The 16,778-nt window shown below is 45.4% G+C and overlaps 1 protein-coding gene across 2 annotated transcripts in view; it reads left to right on the top strand.

The window, feature by feature from the left end:
- PIGG (phosphatidylinositol glycan anchor biosynthesis, class G) overlaps nt 1–16,778 on the top strand; it is a 52,777-nt gene that overhangs the window by 29,885 nt on the left and 6,114 nt on the right. The window contains exons 6-10 of one of the 2 annotated variants that reach the window (XM_006893633.1): nt 5,296–5,508; nt 11,340–11,533; nt 12,060–12,341; nt 13,288–13,745; nt 16,244–16,435. In XM_006893633.1, the coding sequence (XP_006893695.1) occupies nt 5,296–5,508; nt 11,340–11,533; nt 12,060–12,341; nt 13,288–13,745; nt 16,244–16,435 (1,339 nt within the window). Of the gene's footprint in view, nt 1–5,295; nt 5,509–11,339; nt 11,558–12,059; nt 12,342–13,256; nt 13,750–16,243; nt 16,436–16,778 lie in introns of those variants that run through there. The other variant, XM_006893634.1, reaches the window with a different exon arrangement.

Below are 16,778 nucleotides of genomic sequence, written 5' to 3'. Positions count from 1 at the left end.
ACAAAAGTTATGATTCAATTCCTATTGTCCACGCCGCACCTCAGACCCTCCAGGTTTTAGTGGGCTAAAGAGAATTCAGCCGATTTCCCCACTTGCCTTTTTCCTTTCAGGTGAATCTCAATGCAGCTCAGCTCAGCTAGTGGATTCCAGCTTTTGCTGGGTCCGCGACGGGACCGCTGCGGGACCGCTGCAGGGCAGGCAGGCAGGGCTCCGGTTTTTAAAACTTCTAAAATAATGTATTAGCAAAAGTTCTGATTCAAAATCCTGCTGTTCACCTCACGCTGTGATGGTCAGTCTCTGTGGAGCGTAAAGTACTCTCTGGTATCCTCTCTACGCAGGCTGCTATCCCTCTGGCTCTTCACACTGTGCTCTCCACCTCCGCCATCTTCCCGGAATCCAAGATAGACATTTCTCTGGTACACTTTGCTTTCTACCAAGATTCATCTGACATTGGCAATAATGTCTCTAGTACCACGACCTCTTCCAAACCCAGTTTGTATTTCTGGTAGTTCTCTGTCAGTGTACTGTTTCAGTTGTTTCTGGATAATCTTCAGCATGATTTTGCCACTGCGTGATATGAGTGTTACTGTTTGGTAAGTTCCACGCTCTGTCAGGTCACCCTTTTTTGGAATGGGAATAAATATGGATCTCTTCCAGTCAGTTGTCCAAGTAGTTGTCCTCCAGATTTGTTGGCACAACCTGGTGAGCACATTCAGGGCAGCATCTGTCTGTAGAAATTTGTCAGATGATATTCCATGAATTCCTGGGGCTTTATTTTTTGCTAAGTCCTTCAGAGCAGCCTGAACTTCCTCCTTCATCACCATTGCTTCTTGATCATATGTTGTTTCTTTAAATTCTTCTGTGACAGCCATTTCTTTTTGGTACAAGGACTCAGTATACTCCTTCCATCTTCTTTTAACGTTCCCTGAATCATTCAGTATTCTGTCCATAGCCTCCTTAAGCATTGCAACTCATGGCTTGAATTTGTTCTTTAGTTCCTTCAGCTTAAGAAATGCTGAGCGAGTCCAGCCCCTTTGATATTTCTGACTCCAGTTCCTGCACATTTCGTTATAATACTATGCCTTGTCTTCTGAGCTGCCCTTTGAAATCTTCTGCTCAGCTCCTGAACTTCTTGCTTTCTTCCCTTTGCTATGGCTTCTTGGCACTATAGTGCTATATTCAGAGTCTCTTCTGACATCCACCTCGATCTTTTCTTCTTCTTCCATTTTCTTAATGACCTTTTGCATTCTTCGTAGATGATATTCTTGATATCTTCCCACAGCTCATCTGGTCTGTATTCATTAATGTCTGTATTATTAATTAGTGTTCAAGGCTTCAAACCTATTCCTAAATTGGTTTTTAAATTCAGGGAGGATAGACTCAAGATCAAATTTTGATTCCTATGGATATGATTTAACCTTCTTTAGCTTTAATTTGAACTTGCATATGAGTAGTTAATGGTCTGTCTGTTCCATAATGAGCACATGGCCTAGTTTTCACTGCTGATATTGATCTTCTCCAATATTCCTTCCACAGATGTAATCTGTCTGATTCCTGTAAATACCATCAGGTGAAACCCATGTGTATAGCCTGTGTTTATGTTTCTTATAGAAGGTATTTATAAATAAATCATTGATTGTGCAAAATTCTATCATTCTATTCCCAGCCTCATATCTCTCTCCAAGTCCATATTTTCCAACTACTGATCCTTCTTCCTGGTTCCCAACTTCCGCATTCCAGTCACCCATAATAGACAATGTAAATACAGGAGTAGTTTAAGGTTGTTGTTGTGTGTACTATTGAGCTGGAACAGACTCATAGTTGATGCTCCAGCAGTTTTTCAGCTGCAGTCATTCACATGCAAGGAAATTGCCCATCTCTTTTCACAGAGCTGCTGGCAGGGTGGCAGTACAGTTCCTTATCACTAAGCCACCAGAGCTCCCTAAGTAGTCCCGTGTAGATAACTCTTGCTGTTACTAGGTACCATCTCATTCAAACAAATTAAACTGACCTTTCACCTGGTTTTCAAAGGTTGAAAATAGCATGGGAAAAGATTGCCCATCTTTCTCCCAAGGAGCAGCTAATCAGTTTTAACTGTTTCAGTTGGCAACATAATTCCTTATCCACTAGGCAACCAGAGCTCCCTTAAGAAACACTTCAGTAAGAAAATACAGAAATTTGAGAAGAAAATACAGACAGTAACATTGGAATGGAAAAGGCCTCTCTAAGTGTAACTGAAAATTAGACCAGGTGTTGATTGTGGAACAGACCATCAACCACTCATATGGAAGTTCAAATTAAGCTAAAGAAAGTTAAACCCACAGGAACCAAAATTAAACCTTCAGTCTTTCCCTCTTGAATTTAAAAACCATCTCAGGAGCAGGTTTGGGGCTTTGAAACTAATAAATGCATACTAAGTGAGCTGTTGGAGGATATAAAAAATATCATCCATAAAGAATGTAAAAGGTCATTATGAAAATGGAAGAAGACGACAAAACTGAGGTGGATGTCAGAAGAGACTGAATATTGCACTATAGTGCCAAGAAGCCATAGCAAAGGGGAAAGGGCAAGAAGTTCAGGAGCTGAACAGAAGATTTAAAAGGGCAGCTCGAGAAGACAAAGTAAAGTGTTGTGAAATGTGTAAAGAGCTGCAGACAGAAAATAAGTAGGGCTGAACTAGCTTGGCATTTCTTAAGCTGAAGGAACTACAGAACAAATTCCAACTGCACATTGCAATACTTAACAGACGCTTTGAGCAGAATAATGAATGATCCAGGAAGCATCAAAAGAAGAGCAGGCCAGGGGCCATGGAAGTTAGAATATGCTTAAGAGTATGTAACAACTCTTACCTAATAAAAAGTAGTAAATTAAAAAAAAAAAAGAAGAAAATGATGGAAGGAGTACACAGAGTCCCTGGGCCATAAAGAGTTGACTGACACAGAAGTGTTTGATGAAACAATGTATGACCAAGGGGCAGTGGTGATAAAGGAGGAAATTCAAGCTATTCTGAAGAAATTGGCAAAAACAAGACCTCAGGAATTAATGGCGTATCAGTTGACATTTTTCCACACACATATGCTGTCCTGGACATGCTTACCAGCTTGTGCCAAGAAATCTGGCGGAAAATTACTTGGCCATCTGACTGGAAGAGATCTATATTCCTATTACATAAAAAAGGTGACCCAGTATAATGTGGATATTATCAAACATCAAACAATAGCACCAGTATCATACACGAGCAAAATCCTGCTAAAGATTCTAAAAACAAATGTCAGGAACAGTACATTGAAAGAGAACTATCAGAAATACAAGCCAGGTTAAGAAGAAGCCATGGCATTAGACACTTTTGTCACCAATGTCAGATGGATCTTGGTTGAAAGCAAAGATTAGCAGAGGAATGTCTGTCTGTTTCATTGACTATGCAAAGGCATTTGACTGTGGGCCACAACAAATTGTGTCTAACTTTGAGAAGAATGGGAATCCCAGAACACTTGATTGTGCTCATGCAAAACCTGTACTTGAACCAAAAAGCAGTTGTCAGAATAGAGCAAGGACACTACATGGTTCAAAATCAGGAAAGGAGTGCATCAGGGATGCGTCCTCGTTCCACACCTTTCCTCTCTATATGCAGAACACATCATTTAGTAAGCTAGGCTTTATGAGGAGGAATGTGGCATCAGGATTGGAGGAAGACTCAACAACCTGCGTTACGCAGATGATATAACCTTGCTTTCCGAAATTCAGAACGACCCAAAACATTTGCAGCAGAAAGTCAAAGACTGTAGTCTTCAATATGGATTACAACTCAACATCAAGAAGACAGATTACCACTGGGCCACTTGGCAGCACCGTGATAGGTGGAAAAGAGAGTAAGATTGTTAACAATTTCAGCTTGCTTAGATCCAAAATCAACAGTCTTGGCACCAACAGTAAGGAAATCAAAAGATGAATTGCATTGGAAAATTCTGCTGTCAGGGACCTTTCCAAGTGCTAAAGAGTGGTGATGTGAGTCTCGGGAGTGAGTTGCAACTGATCCAGGCCATGGTCTTCACAGTCACTTACTCTGCATCAGATAGCTGACTGAGGATAACAGAAGAATTGACTCTTTTGAGTTGTGATGCTATAGAACAGTAAGGAACATATATACCATGGATCTCCAAAAGAACAAACAGATCTAGCCTGGAGAGGGTGAAACCAAGCTGCTCCTTGGAGCCAAGGATTTTGAAGTGCCATCTCACAAACTTTGGTCACATGGCCAGGAAGGACCAGTCCTTGCAGAGGAACATCATGCTTGGAAGGGTGGGGGGGGCAGCACAGAGGTGGAAGACCCTGCAAGAGATGGATTGACACAGTAAGGTATTGGGAGTAGGTGTGTTGGAGACAGTGAGACTGGCTCAGGATAGGTCAGGGTTCAGAGCTGTTGTGCATAGGGTCTCTATGAGTTGAAGGCAACTCGAAGACACATAACAATAACACTGTAACAATCATAACTAGTAGCCCAGAGCCATTACTGAAGGTCTGACCAGGGAAGGTTAGTAAATTTGGCCAAATGTAAAAGGACTCTCCTACGCTATCAAAAACTACCACAAAGTAAGGTCTGCTCTAGTGCTGGAGAATGGGTTAGCTACTTGCCCTTTTGGAAATAGCCCACACTCCCCCTTCATTCCTGTGAGAACTCTTGCCCTGTTCCTGCTTATCTCTACACAGGGTGAAAACCTGAGATTTTCCTCTAGACCAGTGCCCAGGGACCCTGCCACAGCATCCTGCCAGCTTCGCCGGACCATTGAGAGGGCTATCTGTCAACATCGGTTAGAGAAACTGCCCCCATTGAACTTGGTCATACCTTTTGCTGGCCAGGAGCCCCTGAGAATGGAGTGCATTCAGGTTATTTGTATGTATATGGACAAAGCAACACTTGGATTGCACAGCACCAAGAGAGACCAGCATACCACATGTCCACACTCCCTTTATACCCCTACAGAAGGACTTTTCCTCACAACTTCTGGCCATACCCCATCCCCTAAGCAGAATGAACACTGAAGGTCGTGCTTTAGTCTCTCCAGAACAAAGAAACAGGCTTCTTCAGGAACAGCACTGTGACAGATGTAGAATGGGTATTCTGTAAATGGACACAGATGAAAACAGGAAGTGCTTCTCTCCTAGACAAGTCTATCCCACTTGGTTTGGAGAGAGGAGTGATTAGACTTGAATTTGTCCTAGAAGCTCCAAGTCCTGAGTGACCAATCTGACGCTTTCTAGAAGCTCCCACCTAACACCCTGTTCTCTTTCTTTTAGGTGACATCAGACGTCCCAGGCATGTCCAGCAGACTGATCTAGCAGCTACACTGGCCATAGCACTGGGCTTGCCAATTCCAAAGAACAGTGTGGGACGACTTTTATTTCCAATTGTGGAAGGAAAACCAATGCGAGAACAGCTAAGATTTTTACATTTAAATACGGTGCAGCTTAGCAAGTTGTTGCAAGAGAATGTACCACTGTATGAAAAAGGTAAATCTGTTGACGTTTGACTTCTGCTCAGGCTTGATATTTCTTCTGAACAGTGTGGAGTTTCTGTGTGTGCGTGTGCACGCGTGTCCGTGTGTGTAGAAAGCACTGCTGAAGTCCTGTCCTCATCACAGGTCTCATCCTGTTCTCACGGAACCAGAACAGTCACGCTTAGCTGCACATGGCTTTATCTGAATGACATTCTTGCATACACTTCCTGCTGTCTCCCCTCCTCTTCTCACCTCCTCTCCTCCCTCCTTTTCCCTCTTCTTACCCTTCCTCCTCCTCCCTTCTCTTGGGATAGTTAATTATCTTTACTTCTTTCAGGAAGTCTCCATCCCTTTGATATGGCACAGAAAGGAGTCATTTTTTTTCATTCTCATTTAATCCCATGAATTGAAGAAGACGACACACCTCTACCCCTGGGGCTCTTGACCTTTTTTGAGAATGGTTCCCAGATCCCCCCTTTCTAGCTGTGGCTGATATCATTTCACACTCATACTTGATGTCCTCACTGAAGCTGAATTTTTCCACTAGAAAACCCTTTTCCCTTGGACCTGAGTAAGGCTCTGTGTCCTAGTGAACCTTTTCATTCCTGAAACTTCTGAATTATATGTGAAGCTGTTGGGTGTCTGTGTGTTCCACTAACAATATATATTTACTGAAAGTGGGAAAAATATTGGGGTTTTTTTGTTGATTTTAAATAAAACAACTTTCCAAATACTTGAGAAAACTATGAAACTATTATACATGGGATAATATTCCCCCAGAATGTTGTTGTTCTTGGGTGCTGTCGAGTCACCTACAACTCATAGCCACCATATGAACAGTGAATCTGAACCTCGCCCTACTTTGTGCCATCCTAACCATCTCTGATAATACTTGATTTCATTGCTGTGGTCATCATGTCAGTCTATCTTGTTAAGAATCTTCCTGTCCTGTGTCAGTCCTCCACCTTTCCACACATGACACTCTTCTCCACAAAACAGATGTTCTAAATCCTAACCTTTATGCCTGTGTTTATGTAAAAAGAGCAAGAGTAGCATATTGTCATGTGTGATCTAGTCAACGATGACTCATAGTGATCCTATGAACAATAACTCTGAACCCTGCCCTATGCTGATCCCTGACATACCTGCCCCCATTGCCATAGTCACTGTATCCATCCTTCTTATCCACGGTCTTCCTCTCCTGTGCTGACTCTCTGCCTTTCCAAGCATAATGTCCTACTCCAAAGACTAGTTCCTCCCAGCAGCATGCCCAGAGTATGTGAGATGGAGTTTTGAAATCCTTGCCTCCAAGGAGCAACTTGGTTTCAGCCTCTCTAGGACAGACCTGTTGTCTTGGCAGTCCATAGTATATTCAGTACTCTTCTCTGGCATCACAGTTCAAAGGCATGGATTCTTCACCTGTCATCCTTAGTCATTATCCAGTTCTCCGATGCATAGCAGGCAATTAAAAAGACCATGTCCTGGATTGGACACACCTTAGTCTCTCGACTGACTTTATTACTCCTTAGCAATTGAGAGCAATTTCTGAAAGCACCTTTCCTATGGCAACTCATCTTTTGATTTCCTGACTGCTGGTGCCAGAAGTGTTGATTGTAGATCTGAGCAAGATGAAGTTGTTAGCAACCTCAGTCTTTTCTCAGTCTATCATGATGCTGCCCACTGGCCCATTAGTGAGAATCTTTGTTTTCTTGATGTTGAAATGCAATCCATTTTGAAGACTGCAGTCCTTGATCTTATGCAGCAAATGCTTCATTCAAGTGCTTCTCAGTTTCGGCAACCAAGGTTGTGTCAACTGCACAATGCAGATTGTTGATGATTCTTCCTCTAACCCTGATGTCACATCTTTCTTCATAAAGCCCATTCTCCCAAATGATCTGTTCTGCATATAGATTGAAAAGGTATGGAGAAAGGATACCCTAACCCTAACCCTTTTTTTATTTTGAACCATGCAGTGTTCCCTTGCTCTGTTCATAGGACAGCTTCCTGCTTGTCTCCTGACATGCTTCTTTCTGGGTACTCCTTCCAGTGCATACCTCCAGGCCTGATGCAGTTACCAGCGCCATGTACCCATAGATTCTGTAGGTGGAGGATATTGGCCCCTAGGAGGTAAGAGATGTAATTCTGGAAAGAATTGTTGGAGAATCTCAGAATCAACTGTGAAAATTAGACCAAGTACTGACTCTGGAATGAACCATCAGCTACTCAGGTTCACATTCAAATTGAAGCTAATGAAAATATAACTAAATCCACAAGAGCAAAAAATATGACCTTGAGTCCAACCCACCTGAATTGAAACCATCTCGCGTACAGGTTTGAGGGTTTGGACACTAATGAACAAAGACCAGATGAGCTGTTGGATGATATCAAGGATATCATCAATGAAGAATACAAAAAGTCATTACAAAGACAGAGGAGGAAGAAAAGACCAAAATGGATGTTAGAAGAGACTCTTCATATTGCACTAGAATGCCAAAATGCCAAAACAAGGAAGAAATCAGCAAGTTATGAAACAGAACAAAAAATTTCAGAAGACAAAGCATTATAATGAAATGTGCAAAGTGCTAGAGTCAGAAAATCAAAAAACACAAACACACTCGACATTTCTCAAGCTGAAAGAGCTGAAGAACAAATTCAAGCCTCTGGTTGCAATACTTAAAGGTGCTATGGGCAGAATATTAAATGATCCAGAAAGCAGAGTGAGGTGGAAGGAATACAGAGAGTCACTGTACCAAAAAGAGTTGTCTAACATGGAACAAATTCATAAAATAACATAAGATCAAGAAGCAGTAACAACGCAGGAGGAAGTCCAAGCTGCTCTGAAGGAGTTGGCAAAAAGTAAGACCCCAGGAGCTGGTACAATCCCAGTTAACATGTATCAGCAAACAGATGCAGCCCTGGTTGTGCCAAGAAATTTGGAGGACAACTACCTGGCTATCTAACTGAAAGAGATTCATATTTTGTCCCATTCCCAAAAAAGATGATCCAACAGAATGTGGACATTATTGAACCATATCACATGGGAACATAATCTTGTTGGAGATTATCCAAAAATTGCTAGCCATCTACCTCCACAGAACTTCTGGAAAAAGGAGATGGGTTTAGAAAAAACACATTGTCAGTGTCACATGGATCTTGGCTGAAAGCAGGGAGTACCAGAAGGATGTGTGTTTTACTAACTATGCAAAGGCTTTTGACTGTAGATCACAACAGATTGTAGCTAACATTGAGAAGAATGGAAATCCCAGAACACCTCATTTTGCTCATGTGAAACCTCTGTCTAGACCAGGGCAGCATAGAGACATCTGTATCTGACCTTTGCTAACTCCACAAGAGAAAACTGCTCCCATCAAGAGCATTCACAACACCAACCAATTCCCATAAGGTCACACATGTACCCCATACTCCCCAGCCTATCTCCACTTATTCCAGCACCATTCCTACTTTTCTGCTGGATCTGAAATCCTTTGCAATAGCTCCACGGACCTCACAGAACCATACTCTCAAATACAGGCTTTATTAGGGAGGTTAATGGGTTACAACTCAAGTTGGCACACAGGCTTCAGTTTCTCAGGACTAAAGCATGCTGGCTGGTCCTTCAACCTTGTGGCTTTAGGCCAACGTTGCAAGTCTCTCTTAGTTCTGCCAATTAAATCATGTCTTTCCCCCACTCCCCTTCATTCATCCCATCTCCACTCATTGGTTCTAGGCTACTGGTGCTCTCTTGTAGGCTCCAGTCTGACTGGTCCAAGCATTTTTGGCCACAAAGCACATACACTGCATTCCCTACTTTCTTTCTGGTTGGTGTCATTTGCTGTAGAGCCAGAATCGACCCGTCGTGGGTTTTGAGAGGCAGTTTATTTACACAAGGGGAAATTGTTCATCCTTCTCCTCATCTTTCTCCCATGGAGCAACTGGTGGATTCAAACCGCATGCCTTTGGGATTCCAGCACAGCGTCCTACCACTAAGTCACCAGAGCTCCCACTTTTTGCTGGTAGCTCCAACTCCTCTAATGTTCTGCTGAATCTGCCCAATTTAAACATGGTGGAATTATAAAACTAGCCAGTCTTCTGCGGGATAAACTAACATACCTATTGGCATGTTCTTGGCCAGCTTTGAATTTGTGGCAAATTTAAGGGCAATTGCCTAGGAAAGTAACTGTGAACAATAGTCCCATATTACAGTTTATAATCGCATTTGTTAATGAGCTGTCTTGGTTTTGTTATGTTAATGAGGTGGAATTAGTGTAGTGTTTGCTTTGAATCAGTGTCTTTATCAGTAAAGAGAAATGGGTTAAGATAGATGCCAAGTCAGCGAGCTCTGGTGACCTAATGGCTAGAAGCTGCACTGCAATCTCAGAGGTACACGGTTTGAATCCACCAGATGCTCTGCTGGAGAAGGAGGAACAATCTCCTCCTGTATCAGTCAGATCTGATTTGACGGTACACACAAAAAATAATGAAATAAAAGAAAATTTTTTTTAAAAAAAAAAAAGATGCCAAGTTGTAGAGAGATCTACAAGGATCAGAAGCAGAAGCCGAGGACCTCCTTCCTGAGCCAACAGCAAGAGAGTCTTCCCTTGAGCTAGCACACTGAACAGACATCTAGCCTCCTCAATAAAAGCTGTACTCATACGCTGTCTGTTACAGCCACACTAAGAAAGGTGTGCTTCAGGGCTGTATCCTTTCTCCATACCTACTCAGTCTGTATGCTGAGCAAATTATTCGGGAACCTGGACTTAATGAAGAGGCATGTGACATCAGAATTAGAAGGACTTGAAGCATTTGCTGCAGAAGATCAAGCACTGCAGCCTTCAATATTTATTGCATCCCAAGTGTTAAGAAAACAAAAAACCTCACCACTGGTCCAATAGATAGCATCGTGATGGAGAAAAGATTAAAACTGTCAATGTCTTCATCTTAACTTGGATCCACAATCAAAATACTAGTATCAGCAATCAGGAGATCATGAGACATACTTCACTGGGAAAGTCTGCAGTCAGGGATGTCTCTAAATAATTGAGCAGGGATGTTAGTTTGAAGACTAAGGTGTGCTAGGTTCAGACCATGGTCTTTTCAGTCACTTGCTATGCTGCTGAGATGACAGAAGAATTGGTGCCTTTGAACTATGATGTTGGAGAATAATGCTGAAGATCCTGCCAAAAGTCCAAACCGATATGTCTTGGAGAAGGTGCAGTCATAGTACTCCTTGGAGGCAAAGATGATGAAACTTTGTTTCACATACTTTGGGCATGTTTCTTGGAGAGGCTATTCCTTGGAGAAGGACAGTGAAGGAGAGAAAGACCCTCATCCACATGAGCAATGGGATTGAATGTGTCAGAGACTGTGAGGCTGGCACAGGATAGGACAGGGTTCAGATCTGTTGTTCACAGGGTAGCTCTGAGTCGTACTTGACTCGGTGACTCTTAATAACAAGAGAGCGCTAAGACAAATCTTGGGGTCTTTGCTTAGATATTATTTCTTTAGAAAAACCCTGGGTGGCTTTTCTCCATAACACAGATGTTTTAGACTTTTCCTCATTTGTTTGCTTTTTGTCCTTACTCTGAAATGATAAGTTCCACAAAGGCGGGTGATAGGCAAGCGAATGACAGCAAAAGTGTTCTCAGCGTGTACAGCTTTGTAAATGAAGCTGCTGGTCTCGCTAAAGAGCACTTCGTCTTTATCAGTTGTCAGTTCTTAAAGATGAAGTTTTGCCATCTGCCAGGAGAAAATAGCATCTAAGTATTGTGAAGTTATGTCTGTATGTCGTTCTATTCTCTATATACATAAGATTGTCTGTCTGTCACTTTTTTTGTTCTTTGTTAGATCCTGGATTTGAACAGTTTAAAATGTCAGAAAAGATGCATGGGAATTGGGTCAGACTCTACTTGGAGGAAAATAACTCAGAAGTCCTTTTGAATCTCGGCACAAAGGTCCTCAGGCAGTACCTGGATGCCCTGCAGATCCTGAGCCTATCTCTGAGCAGACAAGTGGCACATTACGACATCTACTCGATGGCGGTAGGGACCACACTAGTGCTGGAGGTAAGGCTCAGCTCTCAGTTGGGTCAGAATTTCAGCTAGATTGCACTTTCAATTCAGTCAGAATCACAACCAGGTCTCAGCTCTGGATTAAGTAGGAAGCTCAGCTCTTGATTGGGTCAGCATCACAGCCAAGGCTCAGCTCTAGACTGAGTCAGAGCTAGGTCAAGATGCTGCTCTGGATTGAATAGGATAAATGGGTTAGATAGCCAAGGCTTGGGTCTGGATTGGGTCACAACCTAGACACTGCTATTTAAGATTTGTGCAGTATTACTAAACATGTGAAATGCAGTTCCTCATTTGCTGAACTTTACTTCACAGAAGGGTGCCATGTGGCCTCACTCAGGTCATTCCACACCTTCGTGGGGGCTATTGGCAATCAGGGTTAAGAACCTTATTGGGCTTTACTGTTGGAGCAGCTGTTGGAAGATCAAGTATGTGGCTTGCTCTGCAGTAGGTGCCTCCTGACCAGGTCTGTGGATGTACCTGTGGTCTCTCTGTACAGGTCCTCACCTTGCTCCTGCTCAGTGTCCCAAAGGCACTTGGCCCAGCAGCTGAGCTGGATGTACCACTGTCATCGCCACTGTTTTCCCTGCTCTTCTACCTGATGCTCTTAGTCCTCTCAGCCGTACATGTCGTCGTGTGCACCTCAGCTGAGAGCAGCTGTTACTTCTGTAGTGTGTCCTGGCTGGTGGCAGGCGGTGCCATGCTGTTGATATCTGCACTGCTCTGTGCGATCATGTCTGCACTCACAAAGACAGGGGTCAGCATGAAGCATGCAGGGAAGGTAAGGTCCTGAGGGAAAACATTGCTATCTGTGCAGGTATGTCCACATCCTCTCACCTCCATGCCCCAGTGTTCCAGGCACTGGAGCTCACAGATCATGGACCAGGAGACATGGTGTTAACAAATACAGCAACTACATGTGTGTACCTCCCCCTGCCCCACCCCCTGTTTCTTGATACCAGAATTTGGGGTTTTGTCATCACATTACCTGCCTGAGTTTCTTCAGGCAAAGACTGACAAGGTCAGGTAGGTCCAGTGCTAGGGATCATAGAGGTCAGGTTCATGGAGTAACAAGCCTCTGGAACTTACTGTGGTCTCTCTGAGGATGGAAGGTGTGGTCCCTGGTGAGGGGATCTCTATAATGATGGAGCTATTCTCAGTGAAGAGTCACTCTGATGACTTTAGCAGTCTCTGTTGATGGATGTGGGCTTTGTGATGACTTGCAGTTATCTATGAGGATGGAGGTGTCTCAGTGGGGATGCTGTCAGAGGATGGAGGTGATCTCTGCAAGAATGGGATGGTCTCTGATAGTGGATATCTTTCTAACGATTAGGTAATATTTGATGATGGGTAGTTTCTAAAGCTCTCTGATGGAAGTGGTTTTTCTGATGACTCTAGATGATTTCTCATGATGACAGTTGTTGCTCTGTTCATGGTCATGGTCTCTTTAATGATGGAGGTAGTCTCTGAAGATGAATTTCTTACCATTTAGGTATAGTCTCTTGCTGCTGTCAGTTACTTTGCCAATCTGATAAAAACTTTGATTCCTGGATACAAGCCCAAATTTCCCCCCTGGCCTGATGTTGGATGTGAATTGAGAATCCCTCGCACTGTGTCTGGAGAAGAGAAGATCCCCTAAAGCAGAGCTAGGAGGCACTGGGCATAGGATGAGCAGAGTAGATTGTGTCGTGCCCAGACCTCGTTCACAATGCGTTTCCTCTTCACAGAACCTTGCTTCTTCAAACTCAAAGTGGTCAGAGCTGGACCTCCTCATCCTGCTGGGGACTGCGGGCCATGTCCTGAGCCTGGGTGCGAGCAGCTTCATTGAGGAAGAGCACCAGACCTGGTACTTCCTCGTCAGCACCCTGTGCCTGGCACTGTGTCAGGAGGTCTGCAGAAACCACCTACTTAGCAGCGACGGGGACCCACAGTGTAGCCTGCACGTGGAGCTTGGGCCCAAGGGGGACGCACTGGTGCTGCAGGACAAGGCAGAGGGCTGTGCCATGCTGGAGGCTGACAGGACTCACAAGACTGCCTCCGCCTTCAGACAGCTGGGCAGTGTGGAGCGAAGGATGGTGCTGGCCAGCCCCTGGGCAGTGCTGTGCTGTTGTCGGCTTCTGAGGTCCCTGAATCAGACAGGTGTTCAGGGGGCCCACCGACCTGACCTGGGACACTGGCTAACCAGGTGAGGACTGTGTGGGTATGTTGAGGGCAGTCTCTTTATCTAGGTTTCGGACTTTTTCAGTTAGGATAGCATCGTATTTGAACCCGGAGCCAGAGAAGCATGACAGCTAGTATACTGCGGTGAGTGGTGGGTTCATCTAGAGCCTGATGGGGTTGCAGAGTCCCCAAGATAGAGGCCAAGCTCAGAGCGGCCTGGGCCCTATCCGTCAGTGTCACTGTCACTGCATCACCATTTGTGTGATCCTGTTACCCTGTCACCTCATCACAATGTCACGATGTCTTGTGTTACTGTCACTTTGTGACAGTCAGCACCTCACAGTGTGTATCTGTGTCTAACCATGTCACTGTGTCACCATATTACCTCGCATGTCGTGGGGTGTCCCTGTTAACTTGCTTATCACCATGACCCCTGTGTATCACTGCATTATCCTGTGTGAAATCATGTTTCTGTGTCACCGAGTCACCTGCATGTCACCATGTTGCCCTGTGGTGCCACCTCCAGCTTCATGCATGGTAGATGGCCACCTCCTAGGTTGAGGGGACTGGCAGAAATGCCCGACTCCCTCACGTTCTCAGTTGGGATATTTCAGGGTGACGGTGCCAAGGAATGTGAAGGAGCCAGCTGCTACATAGTTGATCTGTCCCAGTCACCTTAGAGACAGACCAGGAGCTGGAAGACTAGCAGTTAGGTGAGCAGTGCAAACTGAGGAGCAGGATAGAGGGAGTGGTCCATGGAATGTTCTACCTTAATCTTCCATCTCCTCACCCAAGATGGACAGTGTGAGGACAGAACAGGGCAGGCAGTTTCTCCCCTCTCATCACTCAAAGTATACGTTGTGGAGGCAGAGCAGGATGGGCAGCCTATGGGAATTTCTACCTCATCCTTCCAGTCCCTCACCCACGATGAGCATAATGGGGACAGAACAAATGGGCAGCCTCTGTGGGTGACACACAGGAGGACAGAGACCAGTGTGTACTGGGGACAGGCCTGACCATTCTTCCTTCCTCTGGCCACAGCTTCTTAGCCCTGAGGAAGCAACTCAAGAAACCAGCTTGACTTCTCACTCTTGTCCATGTTGTAAGATCCATCATGGCCCCAGCATAGGACAAGGGTTAGACATGCTGTTCACTGGCCATGAACATCTGGCTTTTTCACGGTGATTCTCAAGGCAGAGGTATAGAGAGAAGAGGGTCAGGCACCGTTGGGTACCACACTGAGACTCAGCCCTAAGAGGGTGAGGTGGAGGCACTGATGGACTCAGCCCCAGTGGAGTGAGCACTGGTTGTCACAGCACTGGCCACCATGCTGAGCCTCGGTCCCAGTGGAGGTGGCATTAGTGGACACTGCACTCCCTGGTCACTATGCTCAGCCCCTGGGGAGAGGGATGGTGGATACTGGTGGACACAGCACTGGTCACGAAGTTGAGCCTTTGAGGAGGGTCCAGAGCATAGGGCTGTGAGGTCGTGAGGCTTATAGAGTCGCTGCTCTTCCTGTTGAGAATCTACCTTAGAGGAGAGTTGTCTGCACCCCCCCGGATGCATGGTGTGCCAGAGCCCAGCACAGACCCGTCTTGCTGACCCTCCCATGCCGTTTGTGCCCTTTTCCTGGGAGATGCCCTCCCAGCAGGAGAGCTGCCACTGTTTTACCCCTAAAATTGCTCTGGGGCCACATCTCCTGCCAGGATGGCAGGTCCTTCAGAGTCAGTGTCTTCTGCAGACATGGCAGGAAAAGCACTGGTAGTAGGGACAACGTGGGCTAGAGCAGCAAGTGGCAAAGGGAGGAAAGGGGGTGAGGGGCTGGTACATGGCAGTGTGGAGGGCCTGGCTGAGCCTGTGGGTTATAGGGGAGGACAGACCACAACTTGTGAGGAGGGGTCTTAGCTGAGTGGACATAGAGGAGGGTAGACTACAGGGACTATGGGGAGAGGTCCTAGCTGAGTGGTAGAGCGTAGGCCACTTGGGCTATGGCGAAATCTTGACTGAGTAGAGCTGGGGGAAGACAGACCAAATGCGGAGAGGTCCTGGCTGAGTCTATGGGGAATGGGGGAGGGTAGACCACCGGGCCCATGGGAAGGGGTCCTAGCTGAGGGGATGTGGGGATGTTCTGGCTGAGTGGACATGGGGGAAAGTAGACCCCTAGGGAGGAGTTCTAGCTGGACCTGTGGAAGCTGTTCTGTCATCCACTTCTAGGAGGAGCAGTGGCCACTTTGAATGAGTGGTACTGGCCTCAGGGCATGTAGTTTATGTGTAGAAGGTGTAGTTCTGCACAGATCCTCAGCAGGAAGAAGGGTCTGTGTCAAACAGTGTCCTGTCAGGGTACGAATGAGCCATCTAAACTAGCAAGGAGATACAGGGAGATCATTGGTCTGACTTAAGTAACCAGAGGTGGTGTGGTTATTTTATCCCCAAGAAAGTCTGCTGTTTCTGATCTGTCTTAGGAAACTCCTGGTGTGAGTCCAACAGCCCTGCTGCTCACTGGGCCTCTCCATCCCCTTTCAGCTCTGACCACCAAGCCGCCCTGTCTATCCTGGCTGCCCTCTCACTCCTTACCGTCTTCCTGCTGGTCCAGAGGAGGTGCTCACCCATGTCCAAGGTGGCCCTGGCACTTGGCCTGCTGGGTGTCTACTGCTACCGGGCTGCCATAGGGAATTTGATGTCACCATGGCAACGAGGCAACAAGGACATCTCAAAGTAAGTACTGCTGACTACACCAGTAGATCTGCCTGGTACTCTTGGGCTATAAGCTATCAGCTGTGCAGCAACAATGTATCTGCTAACCATCTCTGATAACAGTTTTCAGAGGTGAGACAAAAATTTAAATATGAGATCGCTTAAGTCTCATAGTAACACAGGTAGTGCTGGGTGCACAGGCTGCAGTGAGATAGGGACAGTGCTGAGTGCACACACTGCAGTGGGGTTGGGGCAGTGCTGGGTGCACACATTGCAGTGGGGTTTGCAGTGCTGGGTGCACAGGTTGCAGTGAGATTGTGGCAGTTCTGGGTCCACAGGCTGCAGTGAGATTATGGCAATGCTG

The sequence above is a fragment of the Elephantulus edwardii genome, unplaced genomic scaffold (genome assembly GCF_000299155.1).
Source record: "Elephantulus edwardii isolate Elephantulus edwardi_28Jun2011 unplaced genomic scaffold, EleEdw1.0 scaffold00129, whole genome shotgun sequence".
Lineage (NCBI taxonomy): Eukaryota > Metazoa > Chordata > Mammalia > Macroscelidea > Macroscelididae > Elephantulus > Elephantulus edwardii.
Note: the sequence above shows the minus strand (reverse complement) of the source record. Positions and strands in the feature narration are given on the sequence as shown.